Consider the following 20,451-nt stretch of genomic DNA (forward strand, 5'->3'; position numbering starts at 1 on the left):
TACGAAGCAAGCCAGTGCCTTTTTCAGTAGGACTCCTGTAAGAAATATTGGTCCTGACAAATTCCCCATTTGGATTGCACATTAGAGGACATATTTAAGACTTACATTTTTATACTACTTTGTACCACGGCATCTAGTTTAATGGGTTTATGTTGTACTGGTTAGAAAAAAAGATAACAATAGCCTGCTCTTGATATTATATTAAAATATTAGATAACAATGAGTATGGAGGGTATTTGGCATGGATCCAAGTGGAAAAGTTATTTTTATCATGGTATATAATGGAGGCGTTTTTACAAAGATGCATTGCCCATATGAAGGCACCATACAAGGTGTCTACATATCTTTATTACAATCTTTTAGACTCTGTGGGGGAGATTTATCAAACATGGTGTAAAGTAGATTTGGCTCAGTTGCCCCTAGCAACCAATCAAATCCCTCCTTTCAGGTTCCAAAGAATCTGTGAGGAATGAAAGGTGGAATCTGATTGGTTACTAAGGGCAACTGAGCCAAATCTACTTTACACCAGTTTCATAAATTTCCCCTTATATGTGCTGCTGTTTAAGGGTGCGTTCACACCTACAGGATCCGCAGCAGATCTGCAGAAGATTTGATGGTGCAGATTTGATGCTGTGTTCAGTTATTTAAATTAAATCTGCTGTGAAGAAAATACGCTGCGGATCCGGTAAGTGTGAACGTACCCTTAGGGGGCAAAATAATGATATGCTAGCTGGTCTTAGGGCCCTTTTACACAGAAAGATTATCTGACAGATTATCTGCCAAAGATTTGAAGCCAAAACCAGGAACAGACTATAAACAGAGATCAGGTCATACATGAAAGCCTGAGATTTCTCCTCTTTTCAAATCCAGTCCTGGCTTTGGCTTCAAATCTTTGGCAGATAATCTGTCAGATAATCTTTCTGTGTAAAAGGGCCCTTACTCACCAAGCTCCCCTGAGTATTTTGAGCTGTCTCCTGTCTTTCTAGCTGCTGCCAATCCTGAGTGGTATTGGGAAGGGGGATTCTTTAGAATATTGTTTTTGTTACCCGGATAACCCCTTTAAGGTCTCATGTACACTTACTGATCTGTTATATGGATTTACTGACAAATCATATGAACAAGAATCTGAAGTAATTTACTAATTATTGAAAGTCAGGAAAAGCAAAATTAAGACTATAAAAGTAAATATCTGAAAGTCCTACAGCTGAAGAACGTTAAGGCACCAAAATAAATCCTTTGTGACTTCTGGGACATCTTGTGGTGGAGTAATGAAATGCTGATTTTTTTATTTTTTTTTTAAACCTGTGCAATTCATTTATGAATGTATTTATAACTCTGTACCAAATAACCTGCTTTATCATGGATCACAGGCAACATACAGATGGGATTTCATTCAACTTTTTTAGAGTCAATGAGAATATAGAAACTATTCTTGTGATTAAAATGTCATATCAAGAACAGTTTAAAAATATATCTGACAAATAAATTACTTGGACTTTACACAGGGGATATTCAGCAATGGTCCAGTAAAAAAGATATGTAATTTATTGTTTTAGGTCTGCTTCACACAACTTTTTTCAATGGTTAAAAAAGAAACAATTACATCGAAATATAATTTAATAAACAGCTTGAGTTTAAAAAAAAAAACAGCTTTTGTTATGATTCAGTTATATGGGTGGAAAACATCCCAAATGGCACACCTACAGAGTGATGCGTTTTATAAGGCTAGGTTCACACACAGTATATTTCAGGCAGTATTTGGTCCTCATGTCAGGTCCTCATAGCAACCAAAACCAGGAGTGGATTAAAAACACAGAAAGACTCTGTTCACACAATGTTGAAATTGAGTGGATGGCCGCCATATCATGTTACTGCCATTTTTTTCAATACAACAGCCGCTGTTTTAAGATAACAGCAAATATTTGTCATTAAATGACGGCCATCCACTCAACTACCACATTATGTGAACAGAGCCTTTCTGTGTTTTCAATCCACTCCTGGTTTTGGTTGCTATGAGGACCTGACATGAGGACCAAATACTGCCTGAAATATACTGTGTGTATAGGAAGATGCCATACAGACAAATACCAAATAAAACAAAAAAAAGAATAAGACGAGGGATAGATTACTGTTGGTGCACTGTACAACCTGTGGGCCAGTATCTCACCTCAACAGAAATGTTCTATATTCACGCATCTTTGTTGTCAGAAAATGGAAAAAAGTGTGTTCTAACTATCTCATATAAATAAATAAATAAATATATATATATATATATATATATATATATATATATATATATATATGCAATGTATAATGAGAGTCAATGGATAATGTAAGCATATGTTGCAGTCTTCCATTGGAGGTATATTTTAGGGAATACTCCAACAGTAGAAAAAAAAAAAAAAAAGCAGGATGCCAACAGAATCTAATATAGAATAAAGAATGCTCTGTACTTGGTCAAGTACACTTTAAAATTATAATTGTCTCGTTTTATAGTTCATTCTCTTATAAGCTGCAACCGCTCAAGTGCATCCCTTAATGGTACAGTGGTACAGTAAATTGATCTACATTGATTGACATAAAGTCTAGTCGTATTATACTTGACTGCCCTGCGCATACTGTGGAATGTGGTCTGTAATATCCCGATGTTTCTTTAACCCCTGCTTTATATTCACTACAGCCCTTCAGCTGTTATTATGAAGCCTCTGGTGAGAAGAAAGGCTGTGTTTATGTTGAGAGTTTGCTTCTCCCACTTAATAGCATTACAACCTGTTATTGCTCCCCACAATGACAATGGGATGTTTTGCATATATTATGTATACTGAAGACATCCAGCTGATGAGGATATTAACCAGGTCACCTTGGCTAATATCAGATTTCTTTTATTTCTGGCTACTTGCTTTTATACAGTGCTGGCTTTACATCGGCACTCCTGTCTATGCACAACACATTCGACTTTCATAAACAATCATAAACAAGTTAATCTTTTTGATTTTTGTTAGAATAAAAAAGAATAAAGAAAAAAGAATAACATCCTGCAGATCTAGCCGGCCTCAGCATTCTGTCTTCGGCACCTGCCGAGAACAGTAAATGCCAATTTTCTCAGCACCATGGCTCACTGCAGATGTCTATTGTCTGCTCTCAGCATTAATCCACCTCAGTATCAGAGAAGATAGTTATTATGATCCCATGGCATTCCCTGCTAGAAGCCTACTTATTAGATAATATTGCATGCTTCAAGTGACCTTGGATTGCATTAAGTAGTCTTTATGTACTGTTATGATCAGCACAAATAGAAACAGCTCTTTATGTTTCTGCCTTGGTTGCCTACAGTCAGAACACAGGTCAGTGCAAAGTTCTGCCTTATATAATACGCGTACACATAAATCGTCCAAACACGTGAAAAGAGGTCAGAATATAAAAGTTGTAACATATGTATTATCAAACTCTTATATTGTGATAATTGTAGAGACAAGTCGTGCTCTGTCACATTGTCTCCTTTCTTTTCTCTTTATTACCTGTAATGCTTTCAGTAATATAATGGTATCAGATTTTTTTTTTATTTAATAGTGCAGCAATTTCAATAAAGGACATGAAAGCAGTAGAGATTCCCCTTTTGGACTACATTTGTCATTGTCAGAATAAATCATAGTTTAAAGCGCCCTTGACAGGTGCAACTTAACCCCTTTTCAACGCAGCGATTTTCGCTGATGGCGTTTTCATTATTTTCATCCTTGTCTTTCAAGAACTAACATTTTTCCATTGACAGAGCCATTTCCATATGAGAGCTTTTTTTTAAAAGTGTCATTATAAAAAGGCAAAAAACATGTCAAAAGACATGTAACAGAGACGTGAAAAATTCTTATCAGTCAGGATCGAAATGTTTAGACCTCCAGCAATCTCTGTAGACCAGTAGAAGTGTGCAGCGGAGCACTTCTTTCCTTTGCTCCCTGCAGTCTTTGCCTCACTGGATATGACAAGCTCCATACTAGAGCTCATCCTATGCAGTAAGATGGAAATCGCAGGAAGTCAGGAAGCAAGATGCTCAGCCAAGCACTTCCCCTGGCTATATCAAGAGTTTGGTGGAGGTCTGAACAGTTAGATCCTGACTGATCAGAATTTTTCACGTCTCGGAGAATTGTCATAAGTTTTTATAATGACAGGGGCAAGCTAACATATAAGATACATTTGAAACTTTTGAGAAATGTCACCTTATGGTATAAATGGCATGGTACTGTATCTTTATAATGTAGGTCATTACAATGTGAATACCAAATTTATATAGTTTTTGCTGTGTTTAAAAAATACTGACAAAGAATAAATGACTGTTATCTCCAATGCCCGCCATTGCAATTTGGTGTCAGCTATAGTAAACAGCGGGCACCCAATGCCTATGCAGTAGTAAACTAGGACATTTACAAGATGGCCATGAAATGCTAAAATACAGAGGTGCCCTTTCTTAACTTATTTCTAAACATAATAAATCCTGAAGTGAACAGTATGAGATTTTACCAGTCTTCTACATGGTGTTTACAACTACATGGTATTTATCACTAAATATGCTTAGTCTGCCTATGACTGGACACCCAGTGACTTTCATGTAAATGAAGTTATTTGAGTGTTTAGATAGCATGTTGTGATACTACATTGGTTTCTTAATCAATTTAGAGAAAAGGCAAGGGTCAACAAATCTGTATGAGAGTTTAAAATGAGTGATATACCATGCCCTGATACAACAGAGCATCACAAAAATCAAGAGATTACTGCTGAATCTGTTACTGACAATGTAATACAAGTTACAAAAAAAAAAACAAGTAAAGTAAAATATACATAAAAACAAACCAAAAAAAACCCTCAGGCTTAAAGGTCTTTTTACACAGGCCAATTAATTGTGATCCAGCAACCCGTTCTCCAGCTCTCCCGTCCTTCAGCTGTTGCTGTATCTTCAGACCGCCACTTCCTCTGTCTGTCGATCACTCTGCAGGAGGCAGTGGCCTGAACACACAACAGCAGCCATAGGATGGGAGAGCCGCAGGGCGGGATCCTGGATCAGAAGCAGCGTAGAAGGTAAGTATGCACTGCTTGTGATTCGGAAACTGATAGTGGAAAATTCTTTGCTGTCAGTTTCCATGGCTGCATGAAAAATACAAGGATAATCCATGTAGCCTGGCCTCTCGATTTATTGTGCCGTGTAAAAGCTCAGCAAACAAGCAATCTAGCTAATCTGTGCTTGTTTGCATCCTTACACGGCCCAATGTCGGCCAATGTAAAAGGAGGGATTAGTGCTGTTGAACTAAAGGTGCTTTTAAGCCTTTAAACAGACAGATTTATCTGACAGATTTTTGAAGCCAAAGCCAAGAACAGATTTTAAAAGAGAAAAAATTGAAGTCTTTTCTTTATGACCCGTTCTCCGTTTTTATTCTGTTCCTGGCTTTGGCTTCAAAAATCTGTCAGACAATCTCTCTATGTAAAAGCTCCCTTAGTCCATTGATTGAGTTCACAGATGCCCCATAACAATATTCAAAACATGAATTGTGTACATGTTAATCTGTTCATTCTCTTTGATTTATCTCCAGGTACAAATTGTGAAATAGAAATAGATGAATGTTTGTCAAAGCCTTGTAAAAACAATGGTGAATGTAAGGATCTGAAAGGAGATTTCCAATGTGTGTGTCCCCTTGGATATACCGGCAAACAATGCGAACAAAATATTGATGATTGTCAAAGTAGACCTTGCAAGAATGGGGCCTCCTGCATTGATGGAATTAACAGCTTCAGGTGATAAATGTGTTTGCTGTGGAAGATTGCCCATAGGAGTGGAAATTATTCTGGTATTTATGACTAGGCATAGGCATAGGATAATGGACAATGATGTGTGAAAAGTACATTGTAGAAAGGACACATATAAACAGTACCATAAAATGTATGCAGCAAGACACTTCATTTTTCCATCCATAACAGAATCTTGAAGGATCATTATAAGAAAGTCTAGAAATGTTCAAGTCAACAACTAAATTGTGAATTACATATATAAAATATGGCACCATGGATTGAATTTTTTACAACTTCTGCATAATAAACATGTTTATTTTGTTTAGTGTATTGTTCTTTGCATAGTTTATAGGCATTTATTTTGTTCCATAGCTTTACATTACATAAATAACTTGCAGGCTTTCCTGAGAAGCGTACGCCTCTTAGTAAATCTAGCCAGGGAAAGGGTGGAGGGGCGGATCGTTTACGAATGTGGCCAGTCGGCTGTGTGTGGAGGACAGAGCTGGATCGCAGTAGACAATTAGAGCAGAGCAGAGAGAGACTAACAGAGTGATATAGAGACAGAGAGGAGAGGATAGGAGGGCTGATTGTGGGTGATTATTTATTGGAGATGTCAACCAAGTGTTCAGTTTGCCATGTAACTGGATGCCTATAGGAATTCACTGGGACCATTGAAGACACAGTCCATTCACAGTTATTCACGCACTGGGCTCTGTAAACTCCTGTTAACTCCTATTGAGTTATACCAATTTACTGGGATCAGTGAATTGAGCAAGCGCCTTACATAATCAGTGCTTGCACTCCACTCTTACTTATACAAGTTGGGTTTCATTATTGAACTGAGTGTGCGCCTTACATAATCAGTGGTCGCACTCCACTGCTGTCCGGGGGGGAAAAATTGATATTACGCCACTATTCCTCCAAGGTCCCCTGGCATCCAAGGCAGAAATTGGTTGATTGATTGGCCGATTGACATTTTTTTAAATTGTGATTTTCCAATTTTTGACACATTTACAACATTATGCTTTAACAAATTCTCCCTTTTGTAATAGTCCCAGTACTGTAGCTACTATAGTTGTGGCTATTTTAATGTAATTTATTAAGATTCAATTTGTGAATCTTAACGAATCTCCAAATTTTAATTTTAATGTAATTTATGAAGATTCAATTTGTGAATCTTAACGAATTTGACCCAAAATTTGCAAAGCTAGCTTAACGAATTTCTGGCTGCTTTGCTCATCTCTCAATACAGGTGCTAATGGTTACCATTGCAGTTGGCACCTATCAAAGCACCCCAGGCCTGCCATGGCTGTAAGACTGTTCGACCTTGGTAGTCATTTAGCAAACATGAATATCTATTATTTTTGTGAGGGGGGGGGGGTGTAATTTGGCAACCCCCAAGATTCAAACTAAATAGAGTTTGACCAAAAATATTTTGCCGTATTTTGGGATCATACAATACAGGAGAACCAGGCCAGTGATGTGGCATACGAATGACCCCCCTAAGATTTTTATTTTATTTATGGAAACAGCAGAGTATGCACCATTGCCAATAATTTGAACAGAATATGAATTAAATAGGCATCACTGAGTTTACATGTTTAGGCCATGCTCACACATTGTAAGAGACCGGTCGTTCCGTGTCTCTGAAAAGATCATTCCCGCCGGTAGTGCACGCCCACGCTGCTAGGGATCCCGTCCGGAGGGTATACTATGTGGCAATGGCATAAAATATACGTTGTGTGAACATAGCCTTACCCTGTAATTACTATGAAGACATTGTTTTATGATGACTAATGTGTTACCAATTTGGAAAATGTATTAATGCAACATGTCTGAAATAAAACAGCGTTTAGCGTTATATATTTGTTAATTTTTGCATGGATATTTATTTAATGTATATTTTTATATTTGTGTTGTGTGACTTATACTTTACTCTAGGTGTATGTGTAAGGAAGGCTTTATAGGAAAACTGTGTGAAGTCAATATCAATGAATGTGAACCCAACCCCTGTCTCAACCGGGCTAAATGTACAGATGGCATCAATTCTTACACTTGTAAATGTGCACCAGGATTTTCAGGAAGCAGGTGTGAAACAGGTATTACCCACTCCATTTCTGCCGAGTGCTGAACATACAGGCTTGCAGGAAGGACACAAACATATTTTACATTTTAGTTTACAGGCTGCATATAATCTGTGTTTTTTTTTATTAAATTATAATCTATGGTAGACTCACATATTTGATGCTATGGGCAAAGCAGACAATTTTATGTATTCCACCCAGTGCTGTCTTGCTCCGCCTCCCACCTAAGATGAACAGCTAATTTCCATAATTATTGGAGTCTTGGCTTGCAGTAGCATCTGCATACAAGCCATCCCTGGATTGATGCCAGGATGCCCAGTGTATTCCTCTGGCTTGGCTTTCTGAGTGCATGTCCTCTTTGTGGAGACCTCGATCACAGCATCTGTCTTGTGAACTGAACTTCCATTGAGGAAAGGGGGAATGAGTGTACCTAGATCAGTAGATGTGTTTACTTTGTAAAGGTGCGTTCACACCTACAGGATCTGCAGCAGATCTGCAGCAGATTTGATGCTGTGTTCAGTTATTTAAATGAAATCTGCTGCAGAAAATCAGCTGCAGATCCTGTAGGTGTGAACGCACCATAAAACATACATATTTATAGGATTTATATTAGAAGTTATAATGGTAGTTTATCTAGGCACAAAATTGCAGTCATTTTTTTTTTAATCAGCTGTTTGATACTTGATCCCCAGCATCTTATCTATTATCTAGCAGCAGAGAAGTTGTTGCATTTGGCATGTAGAATACTATTACATGTTAATTACATTGACTAGGCACATTGATCATCTTCAGTCACAAATGTATAAGTTCTATTACTGCTATTATGTGAGTTCACGTTTTTATACTCTTGGTTAATTTTGTTAATGTGTCCAGATGGCTAACTCTTTTAAAGCAGTGAAGAAAGATTAGTTTATCAAAATCGATGTATGTTGATGCTGAGTGTCTGGATTTATTTGTGCCTCTGAGACATAATTTCCTTTATCTACTGGTTTCTTATTATCAGATTTTTATTTCTTTAATTTTTAGTTTTATTTTAGGATGTAAAAAATAAGATAGGAGATGTATTCTCTTCCTATAATTCTCTAGCATTCTGCTGCTGGGAAACAAGAGATACATCAAATACCATGCTGCTTCCACCAGTAAGCTACAATTAGAACGGTTTCCATAGTCCGCCATTACCGGTAATCAGTAGTCTGCTCAATAGCAAGAACTGGAGGGAATTGTTAACTTGTGCCCTTATATCTAGCTTGTGGCACTGATCCTTCTCTACTCATACATAAGTCTGGGAAGCTGAAACTTGGATTAAACTGTATTATTCCATCCAGCAATAAAATGGAAACTCTGCTGCAAACTGCTCAAACTGAGGACAAAATTACACTCATTTGGCCACCATTGGGTCTATGAATACATTTGCCATTTAAAGTAGGAAATTTCCCAGCATATATGGCAAACATACAGCACAAATATGGTGTAAAAAAGAGCCATAGCTGTGATAGTGTTTTTACAACCAATATGAAAGGAACAAGGCAGTTCTTGGGTATAATTCATCCTTTTAACACTTGCAGATTCATTTCTAGATTCTCTACAGTACAACTACACAAATTCTGTTATATTATCCTACAAATCAGTAAGGAAGCCAGAAAAAGCTTCTCTTAAGCACTGGTTTCTATTATTTCCACCCGTTCTAAATCTACATTGACACATTACCATTAAAGGATTATTCCTTCACAGAAAGGGATAGCATAAAGCTGGGACGTGTCACCTTTCATTAGTAGAGGTTCATCTCTCTGGACCCCCAGTCATTGTTAGAATAGACAATGTGTGGTGCCCCCGGCAGTATAGCACAGCTGGATTCAGTTGGATGGAGCAGTGTCACACTTCCCTGAACAGACTTCTCAGAATCAGTGGGGGTCCAATTGCTGGGAATTGGGGGCTGTGCTGTGAGAATGTTTTCTCAGTCCTATGCCCAGTATGGTAAGAATCTTTTTTTAACTTTACTTGAAAAAGATTATGTAATAGTGTTAATCTGTGTGTTTTACTCATGACAATATAATGGAAATGTGAAGATGTTTCTGTTTGGTGCAGAACAGTCCTCTGGATTTAACCTGGAGTTTGAGGTCTCTGCTATCTACAGCTATGTCATGCTTGATAATGTTTTACCAACACTCAGTGCAATAACTTGTGCCTTCTGGATGAGATCCTCAGATGTGACCAATTATGGGACACCAATATCGTATGCCGTTGGTAATGGCATTGACAACGCATTCCTTCTCACAGACTATAATGGGTAACTAGAACTTATTTAACTTCAACAAACACAAAAGCATATGCACCTGGTGATCCCTCCTGTACAATATTTTACAATGTTCCTTATACTGTATAAAGCAACATAATACAACTTTTTGCTCCCCAGCACTACTTTGTAATAATTTTTTTGGTCATGGTTCCTCACTAAATTTAGTGTGAATGCCATTGAATTGTTTTACAAAAAACAGCACTTTTAGGACTTGCAGTTTTACCCTACTTAGGGTAGGTAAACAGGGTTTGCTACACACATATTTACTCAGATGTCTCTAAAAACTTAACTTTAAGTATGTGAATAGCTTAGTTCACCACTATACAGAGCAAATGTAGACACAAAACTACTCGACTCCTTAGACAACATAGTCCTAGTGTGGTAACAATACAGTAGTTAGAACAACACTGTGTATAGTAATCTCAATCAATAAGGCTATGAAAAGGCTATAACAGATTAAAGAAGAACTTGGTGGTTATAAATTATAGTTGTTCTATGTTGTGTCTGCCAATTTCCCACTGATGTTAATGGAACACGTTATTATATTGAAAATACATCTGTACGCTACGTTTATTCTATGGTGTGTGAACATAGCCTTAGCCGGATCTACTGATCCTCCAGACCGTGACCATAAATGATTCACCCAGTATTAAATGTGCAGAAAGACAAAGTAGTATTCCAAATTTTCAAAAAGAAATGGTTTATTCATCTGTTATCTTGTGACAAACATTTAAACCCCACTATATCTTGTATATGTTTGCTGTTGTGGGATGGCCAGTGCCCACTAGTGGTTATGTGTGGACTTTTACCTTCTCGTACTAACTTTTTTGCAATTTCACCTCCACAGTGGGGTTGCAATTTATCAAAAGTTACATCACTACAAAGTATTTCACACCCAAGTACGCCATATAAAAATGAACTGGCTGTTAAATCTAATTACACTAAACATTTTAAAAGTTTAAAAAAGACCTAATTCTGGGAAGAGAGGATAAGGAAAGGATGTAAAGTGATGTCCCTTCAAGTCAGTGTTTCACTCTATCTAGGAGTCTTAGAACATTAACTGGGGAAATATGCCAAGCCACAAATCTCTCCAAAAGGAAAAATCTTTAGCTGTTTCTTGGTTGTTGCCCATCTTCATTGCAGAGCAGGGTGTTGGCTGGCTAGTCAGATACCTATTGACGTGGGTCAAAGGGATACTAGTTTTTCCACCATAAAAAGTTCCCAGTGGAGCAAGAAAGGCCTTCAAGTCTGCACATGTCTTTATGGCAGACTTTCTTTATAGACAGCTAGTATCCCTTTGACCCACGTCGATAGGCCTCTAATAAGCCAGCCAACACCATGCTCTGCACTGAAAAGGGATAACAATGCTCTAAGACTCCTAGATGGAGTGAAACACTGACTTCACTTTGGACATCACTTTGCCTAAGTGGTGTAAGAACTAGAGATGAGCAAACTTTTCAAAAGTTTGGTCTGACCGGACTTTCGGAATTTTTCGGAAAGTTCGGTCTGACCGAATTTCGGATTTCTTCGGATTTCATAGTTTAAAGCATCTATATGATACGGGGGTAATGTATTTGGTGGAATTTGGTTAGTAACATCATTATCTTTTCGATATCTCAAAGTCAAAAATTTTTTTTTTTTTAGACTTCAATATTCACCATTACAGGGTCTATGCAGTAAACTCACCATTACAGGGTCTATGCAGGAAAAAAGGTCACAAATGCAGTAAAGGAGCAGCAGTAGTCATTGGATGCCAGTGGAGGTCCAGCAATAGTCATTTGAGGCCAGGCAGGAGCAGCAGTAGCCAACATGGAGGACAAGCAGGAGCAACAGTAGCCAACATGGAGGCCAGGCAGGATCAGCAGTAGCCAACATGGAGGCCAGACAGGAGCAGCAGTAGCCAACATGGAGGGCAGGCAGGATCAGCAGTAGCCAACATGGAGGCCAGGCAGGAGCAGCAGTAGCCAACATGGAGGCCAGGCAGAAGCAGCAGTAGCCAACATGGAGGCCAGGCAGGAGCAACAGTAGTCAACAATTGGGTATATAGCACTTTTTTTAAGATCTAATGCTATACACCTGAACCAGGTATTTTAGTATTTCAGGATAAGACGGATGTGATATACACACTTTCAATCAGAAGGGTCCAAGTATAGAAATTGGGTATATAGCACTTTTTTTTTAAGATACAATGCTATACACCTGAACCAGGTATTTTAGTCTCTCAGGATAAGACGGATGTGATATACACACTTTCAATCAGAAGGGTCCAAGTATGGAAATTGTGTGTGTGTGTATGTGTATGTATATATATATATATATATATATATATATATATATATATATATATATATATACTATCAGAAGTATAGGACTTGTATATCTGTACTGCACGTTTTGGTTCTGTGCACCCTTTTCTGTCCAATGCCTAATCTATCTATGTTTCGCCCTCTCTATATTTGTCTCTCAATCACTAGATTTTTCTCCTCTCTGCTTTTCTAATCTTTCCTTTCTTTTCCCACAATATATTCTCAGTAGTCTGTAGTACACAACAGCAGCTTGCTTCCTCTCTCTCTCTCTCCCTCTACACACTGCGTGGTGCGGTCATGTGACCGCTCCTGTTAAAGCAATACCGAAGTCACACAGGGGGTGGGCTAGTACAAGATCCCTGCTGATTGGATGTGTTCCGGGCATCATGGGAAAGCACTTTTTCCACCCGGAACACTTTCTGCTTTCTAGAATGGCGGCTGCCATTTTAGAAAGCAAGAAAAATAAATAAATCGGAGCGGATTTCCAAAAATCCGAATCCGATCGGACTCGGATTTTTGGGAAAATCCGAATCGGATCCCATACCGGGCGAACCGGTTCGCTCATCTCTAGTAAGAACTATTTGCATATCCTTTCTTCCCTTGTTCTTTTGGGACATGCTTTTTATGCACTCCTTTCTTTAATCCCACCAGTAAACTGTTCATTTGCCCTGCAATGGGTTTAACTCTACTGTGGGGTTAAAAAGTTGTTTGTCATTGTGGGGTTAGAAAGTAATTGGTGAATAAGCCATTTGGAATGCCACTTTGTGTTTCTGTTCTTTTGATACTAGATATTAGATACTATTTATAATACCATCTCTAGGCCCATGGTAATTCTTCTGGACACTTGATAATTTGAGACTTTTGATGCTTATGGAATGACATGAATGGAAGATGAAGTAGCTAATCGTATAACCTTTTTACTCTGCAGATGGGTGCTTTATGTAAACGGAAAAGGAAGAATAACTAATTGCCCTTCTGTAAATGATGCTAAATGGCATCATATTGTTGTTACTTGGACAAGTACTGACGGCTCTTGGAAAGTCTATATTGATGGAAAACTCTCTGATCATGGACAAGGTTTATCAGTAGGGGAACACATACCTGGTAGGTTACAAATTTGACTAAATAGTAAATTAAACATATTGTCACAAAATAAAAGTAGAATTACCTATTAACCCCTTCTCTCATATGGACGTGTCGGCACGCCCTGTGACTAGTAGGGGAGTTCAGAGAGGGGGGTTACTCTGTGACCCCGCTCTTCAGCCCGTGACTATCAGCAGCCAGGGACCACAGGCATTAGCTCCAGCTAATTAAACCATTCAAAGGCACCTATCAAAGTTGACAGCTGCATTTTCCAACAACTCTTGTTTAGCATTGGCCTGTCCGTATCCTCAGTTATACGTTCTATTTGCTTCTTATGGATTGGCCTGTTTGTTCTCTTGTCATATATTCAAAAATCATTAAAACTGAGAATTGAAAAAAAAAAGTTGACAGCTGCATTTAAATGGCTTGTGTACCCCTTCCCTGGTGTCTAGTGGGGGGAATCTTAAATCACAGAGGAAAAATCCCTTCCTCTTACTGAGCTGGGCCTCAGCGTTGCACTGGTGCTGATCCCGGCTTGGTTATTTATAGATCTGGGCTGCAGCAGCCCATACTTAATACAGCACTGATCTAATCGATCAGTTCTGTATTAAGTATACTGCACTAACCTCTATGAAAGATCAGTGCAGTAATAATAAAAAATCCCCTTCCCTAATAAAAGTTTGAATCACCCCCTTTTATAAGTAAAAATAAATAAATAAACATATTTGGTATCTCCATGTGCATAATTGCCCAAACTATTAAATTATCACATTCCTGGCCTTGCATGGTAAACGGCGTAAGCGCCCAAAAAAAGGGGCAAAAGTGCAAAATTGTTGATTTTTTTTTGTATCATCAAATCCAGAAAAATTGTAATAAAATGTGATTAAAAAGTTGCATATTTTTTCACAGGGTTTAATTAGGGTTTAATTTTTTTAAATGTAAAATAAAATAAAAGTTATAAAAGTTACATATCATTATAATCATACTGACTTTAGGAAAATAGATAAAATGTCAGTCTTACCATGGGGTGAACAACACAAACAACCCCCCCCCCCCCCCCCAATCAAAAGAATAGCACTTTTTTTTTTTTTGTTTCATTGCACAAATCATTTTTTCCCGGTTTTGCAGCATATTTTGTGAAAAAGTTAAGTCTTTCATTCCAAAGTATAATTGGTGTTGCAAAAATAAGGGCTCATGTGGGTCTTTAGCTGAAAAAATGCAACCGCTATGGCCTTTTAAAAACAAGAAGCCAAAAATGTAAGCTCAAAAATGAAAATTAGCCCAGGAGTGAAGGGGTTAAAGAGGTACTCGAGCCAAACAAAAAAATCTTTTAAATTAACTGGTGTCAGAAAGTTATACAGATTTGTAATTTACGTCTATTTAAAAAAAAAAAAAAAAAAAAAAGTTTTCCAGTACTTATCAGTTTCTGTATGTCCTGCAGGAAGTGGTGTTTTCTTTCCAGTCTGACACATTTCTCTCTACTGTCAAGTCTGTCCATGACATGAAATGTCCAGAGCAGGAAAGGTTTTCTAGGGCGGGGGTTGCTACTGTTCTGGACAGTTCCTGTCATGGACAGAGGTGGCAGCGGAGAGCACTGTGTCAGACTTTTCTCCAGTTTCTGCATCTGAGAACAATGCTTGAAACCAGGACTTGCCACCTGCTCAATCACTGGCCACAGCAGTGTGTAATGATTTGTTAAGAAGGCATGTTCCCAAGCACTTGTCTTAGAAGCAAGAATAAAGATTATGGGATGGGATGGGATGGAGATCTGGGGGAGCAGCAGGGAACTGTGGCTAGGTACAGGGCTGTATTTACTACTTATAATACCCTAAGCTACACCCTTCTTTGAGCAAGGAACCTTAAAACTGGAGGTGTTACTTTTTTGTTATGACATTATATACAAATAATACACTATATGGTATTAATAATAAAAATGTTCACATACACCCAAAACACCAGAAAAATAATAATAGTCCTATGTGCCCAATAACAAAGTTTATTCTGGGGCCCTCCCTTGCCCTTCACCTCCAGTATGTTTATTATATAATATCATCACCCATGCCTTAGACACAAAAATTTATAGAACCCTTGACTTAGCAATTAGAATAATAAAAACCCTAAACTGATACCCCCAAAATTAATACATGACTTGACATAATACCTCAAAATTTAAGGGATCTTCCAAAATAAAAAATAAAAAAAACATGGACTAGTCTGAAAACAGTCCAAATGATAAACAAGAAAACAAACAAACAAAAAAAGGTCACCCTAAAATCTTCCACACACTCTATCCTCTACTGAGCCTGCTGCAAGGACACTGTGTACAACATTCATGTGCCCCACAGTGGTTATGTGCTGCACATGCAGGATGAGACCACTGAGGCCAGTGATTGGCTGCAACATCACTCATCAACCAGTGAAGAACCATGGTGCTAGATCAGTGGCAGGTTTTTCTTTTTTAGCCTATTTATGACTCACTTCCCTACACAGATCACAGAACCCATACGTGATACACTAGGGACTGCTCCACCAGTGCCTAGTGGTAAATACAGCCCTGGCTAGGTAAGTGTTTTTTTTTGTTTGTTTGTTTATTTTATTTTTTTCCTACCCAGCAGATTATTCATTTTTACTCTAGGGCTAAAATACCCCTTTCAAATACCAAATTTTGCTCTGCTATTATCTATATTTGTAAAAGAATATAAAGTTTTTATGAGCAGTTAAAACTTTTCTAATAAATGTTGCTTTCCGTATTAGCTATACAATTATAAGAGCACGTTCTCCCATTTATTACAACAAAATCTATTTAGAAAATGGGCAGTATTAATGTTTTCTTAATTTAACCCATTAAAAAGATTGTACAACTTGACATCTGCAATAAAATTTTCCAGGAATCAACTCTACAGAGAGCTCTAGAGACATGACTAACCTCAATGAATATCTGTTTCAATTGAAAAAAGTGTATTGATGATTTATGAAGCAATTTCTATTTTATCAAAACTATAAAAAGTAATAAAATAATACTAAGTATGGCAAAAGCAAAAAGATATAGTAAAGTGGAAAATAAGCCTTATGCCTTGTAATGTAGATATATTCTTCTGTGTTGCCATTTCCACACTGAGTGTGTTATTGTGGTGTTATAGGAGGGGGTGCTTTAGTTCTTGCACAAGAACAGGACCAGAGGGGGGAAGGTTTCAACCCTGCAGAATCTTTTGTTGGATCAATCAGCCAGCTTAATATATGGGATAGTCCTCTTTCACCAGAACAGGTACGTTTGGCTCAGAAATCAGTTGTTTACTGAAATTCACAGTATTATAAACTAACTGTAAATGTCTTTATTTTAAAGGTAAAACTATTGGCTAGTTCCTGCCCGCATCATCTTCAAAAGGGAAATGTGTTAGCTTGGGCTGATTTCCTGCCAGGCGTCGTTGGAAAAGTTAAAGTGGACAAGAAAAGCATATTCTGTTCAAGTAAGTTTTTTTTTTAATGTCTGGAATCCAGCTTATTGATATTATGGGCAGCACTTATAAGATCTATGTGATGTCATTCCCATCACTTTTATTTAGACTATAAGCCCGGTCGGGGTACGTAGAGAGGTACAGAGGTAGCAGCTGCCCTGGGTCTTGGCGCCAGGTCCCAGAGTTTCTCTCCTGAGCCTACTTGTCATTTCCTTAAAATTCATAATCAAACAGCGAAACAGAGAAAAAATATATGTAACTTTATTTGTTATTTTTGCATTATAATTCCCATCCTATGCCTGGACAGCCAAAGATAACACAGAGTGAACTTTCAGACTCCATGCAGTTGTTGTCAATGGTGAGACACATCTATGGTAGAATCCAGATCAGTCTAAGGCTATGTTCACACAAAAGTATTTCTGTCAGTCTTTTGGTCCGTCTTTTTTTTTAACCAAACTCATTATAATTTTGCCCTGTCAGTTCTACTCCTGATTTTGGTTAAAAAATGACCAGAAGACTGACAGAAATACTATGTGTGAACATAGCCATATTCAGATATCCCTAAGGTTATCTTAAGACCCTATTACATAAAGCGATTATCGGCCGTATTCAGCCGATAATCACTTTGTGTAATAGAAGACAACGATCAGCCGACATGCACAATGTCAGCTGCTCATTGTCTTTCAACATGCTGAAACGCCAGCGATAAGCCTAGCAAGGATTTGCTGTCATTGCTTTGTGTAATAGGAGCAGCAGCAGAATGCCGATGTTTCCTATGGGCTGCCCAAACGATCTGACAATTGCCTGGGCAGCCCTCCAGAAGAGATTGTCTTCCATTTACATATGTTATTTTCATGTAGATTGTCCGGCCTTGGATGGATTGTCACCCCACTTGCATGCATCCATCAGTGATCGAAAACCAGGTTCCAAGATCAGATTGTCCTGTAACCCCGGCTATCAGATCGTGGGGAGCTCAGAACAACAGTGCCTTAACCTGGGAGAATGGGACCAACCTCTGCCACGCTGTGAAAGTTAGTATTCTACTAGACATTTGCAGAATATGATGCAATGCGATGGGAAATTTAAAGTTACCATTCATACCTACTACAATGATGAGGACAGTGAATGTCATTAAATCCTGAGAATTATAAGGATAACATTAGATAATGACCATAAAGCTGTTAATGTCAGAGGAAGCTTTTAGATTACCAAGGTATAAATCTTACATCTTGAGCGGCATGTGATCACTTACACTTGACTCTAAACATTGCCTTCAAGTTTACAGTTTTTTTAAGTGCATTTAGTGCAAAGCTGATGTACTGTAGTTCTGAAATTTCCAATTTATGCCTGATAATGGGTCATAAATAAGATTTGCTTTTAAGGCAATAACCACTTTGCATTAAATCAGTAACCTGTGCTTTAGAATATGCAACCATTTGCTGCTTAAATACTTAGAATGTGCTTCGGATTAGATAAGTATTCCTTTAAAATGGATTTAGTTAACTTGATGTGTTAAATGAAAACTTTTCCCACAATAGAGTTAATATGTAATAATAACTTCTAAGATATTTCTAAATCCATCATTTCATTAAGGAATCAGCTGTGGAAAACCTCCTCCTCTGAAAAATGGTATTAATACTGATGAACACTTTTTTGCTGGAAGCACTGTCACATATCAGTGTAATATTGGCTACTACCTGCTCGGAGACTCGAGGATGTTTTGTACGGACAATGGAAGCTGGGATGGTACTTCACCTATGTGTCTGGGTAAGTTGTCTTTAAATATTTCTCCTATTAAATATATGTTGTATATAGTGTATATATAGGACATAAATCACACAATTATATTAAACTTTTAGCTTTAAATAATTAAAGCAAAATTTTAATACATTACATCAATTTTAAACATGAATGTCATATTTATAAAACCCTTGCTGCATTTTTTCCAACACAACATGCAACTAAGCTATTAAATGGGGCTGTAACCAGGTCAAAATAACATGTTATCTAACATACATTCTTTCTTGTTCCCAAGCAAGGGACCACCCATTGTCTTAGAGAATGCTTTTAAAGGATACCTGTCACCCCCCGTGCCGGGGTGACAAGCTCCCGACCCTCCGTTAGAGCGCTCTACACTTACCTAATCGTGCTGGGTCCCGCTTCCTGATGCGGTCGGGTCACAGAGATTTAAGCTCCCAAAGCCCGGCGCGCGCTGAGAGATGAGTCCGATGCCCATAGAGAATGACGGAGCATCGGACTCCTCATTCATTCTCTATGAGCGTCTGACTCTGCTGTGTGCGCGCGCGCCGGGCTTCGGGAGCTAAAAATCTCCGTGACCCGACCGCATCAGGAAGCGGGACCCGGTGCGATTAGATAAGTATAGGGGGATCTACCAGGGGGTCAGGAGCCTGTCACCCCGGCACAGGGGGTGACAGGTCCTCTTTAAACAGGCCTATGTAGCATAGGTAAACAGACTGTGTATGCCCTCAAATTATGGTTCTTGAGATTAAGTCAGATTGGACTCTTAGAATATTTATCTTAACATTAAATCAATTTTGAAAAACAAATCATATTGGCAGTTCTGTGTTAGTGTATACTTCAGAAGAGAAGGTTTTTGGCGTAGTAATTTCTGACAACGGACACTGTTAAACTGCTGGCCGCCGAGCTGCATTCAGGACATTCCTGCAGCCGATACTGGTGTATAGGCCGTAATAACGTTTTTGCCCACAAATCAGTTAGGCATTGACTTCAATGTAAAGTGTGTCCCCCACCGCACTTTACATTGTGTGAACAGCTTTTATTTCCAGACACTGTTCATTGAACAGCATCCGGAAAGAATAGGCATGTACATTATTTTAACATCCGTTCTAAAGAATGGGCACTAAAATAATAATGTGTAAACACAGTGGGTGGTATTGCATTGACTTCAATGCAATGCCGCTCCTGCAGTAAAGAACTGACACTGATTCCATTGCAATCAGCGTCCGTTCTTTACTGAAATATTACGTTGTGTGAACATAGCCTTAGAATGAGTCACCAGTGCAGCCAGGCAAAATAATTGAAAGCTGGGCTTTATAGCTAGAGGTATAATCATTGGACCAGGTGGTCTTTTTCTGCTGATTTTCTTTTATGGTAAAGAAGATAAATAGATTTTATTTTTGTTGCTTTTTTTAAGATGTTGATGAATGTGCAGTTGGATCAGATTGTGATAAACATGCATCCTGCACCAATACCAATGGCTCCTACATTTGCACCTGTATACCGCCATACACCGGTGATGGAAAAACGTGTACTGGTAAATATTGAAGTTTGTATGGTAGTTTTTTTCTTTAACAAATACAGCATACAGAGTTGAGCTTCCATTACAGGGTTGTCCCATGAACTACCCTTGTTCATAAGACTTATTAAAGCATATGGAAACCATTCTGGATAATTTAATGCATGGGTCTCCAAAC

The 20,451-nt window shown here is 38.2% G+C and overlaps 1 protein-coding gene across 3 annotated transcripts in view; it reads left to right on the plus strand.

Moving 5' to 3' along the window:
* SVEP1 (sushi, von Willebrand factor type A, EGF and pentraxin domain containing 1) overlaps nt 1-20,451 on the plus strand; it is a 280,520-nt gene that overhangs the window by 172,516 nt on the left and 87,553 nt on the right. For all 3 annotated transcript variants that reach the window (XM_069962108.1, XM_069962109.1, XM_069962110.1), the window contains exons 24-32: nt 5,577-5,778; nt 7,714-7,871; nt 9,942-10,143; nt 13,387-13,562; nt 16,682-16,806; nt 16,885-17,008; nt 17,857-18,027; nt 18,590-18,763; nt 20,172-20,291. In XM_069962108.1, coding sequence (XP_069818209.1) covers nt 5,577-5,778; nt 7,714-7,871; nt 9,942-10,143; nt 13,387-13,562; nt 16,682-16,806; nt 16,885-17,008; nt 17,857-18,027; nt 18,590-18,763; nt 20,172-20,291 — 1,452 coding nt within the window. The remainder of the gene's footprint in view (nt 1-5,576; nt 5,779-7,713; nt 7,872-9,941; nt 10,144-13,386; nt 13,563-16,681; nt 16,807-16,884; nt 17,009-17,856; nt 18,028-18,589; nt 18,764-20,171; nt 20,292-20,451) is intronic.

This window comes from Dendropsophus ebraccatus, chromosome 3, assembly GCF_027789765.1.
Source record: "Dendropsophus ebraccatus isolate aDenEbr1 chromosome 3, aDenEbr1.pat, whole genome shotgun sequence".
NCBI lineage: Eukaryota > Metazoa > Chordata > Amphibia > Anura > Hylidae > Dendropsophus > Dendropsophus ebraccatus.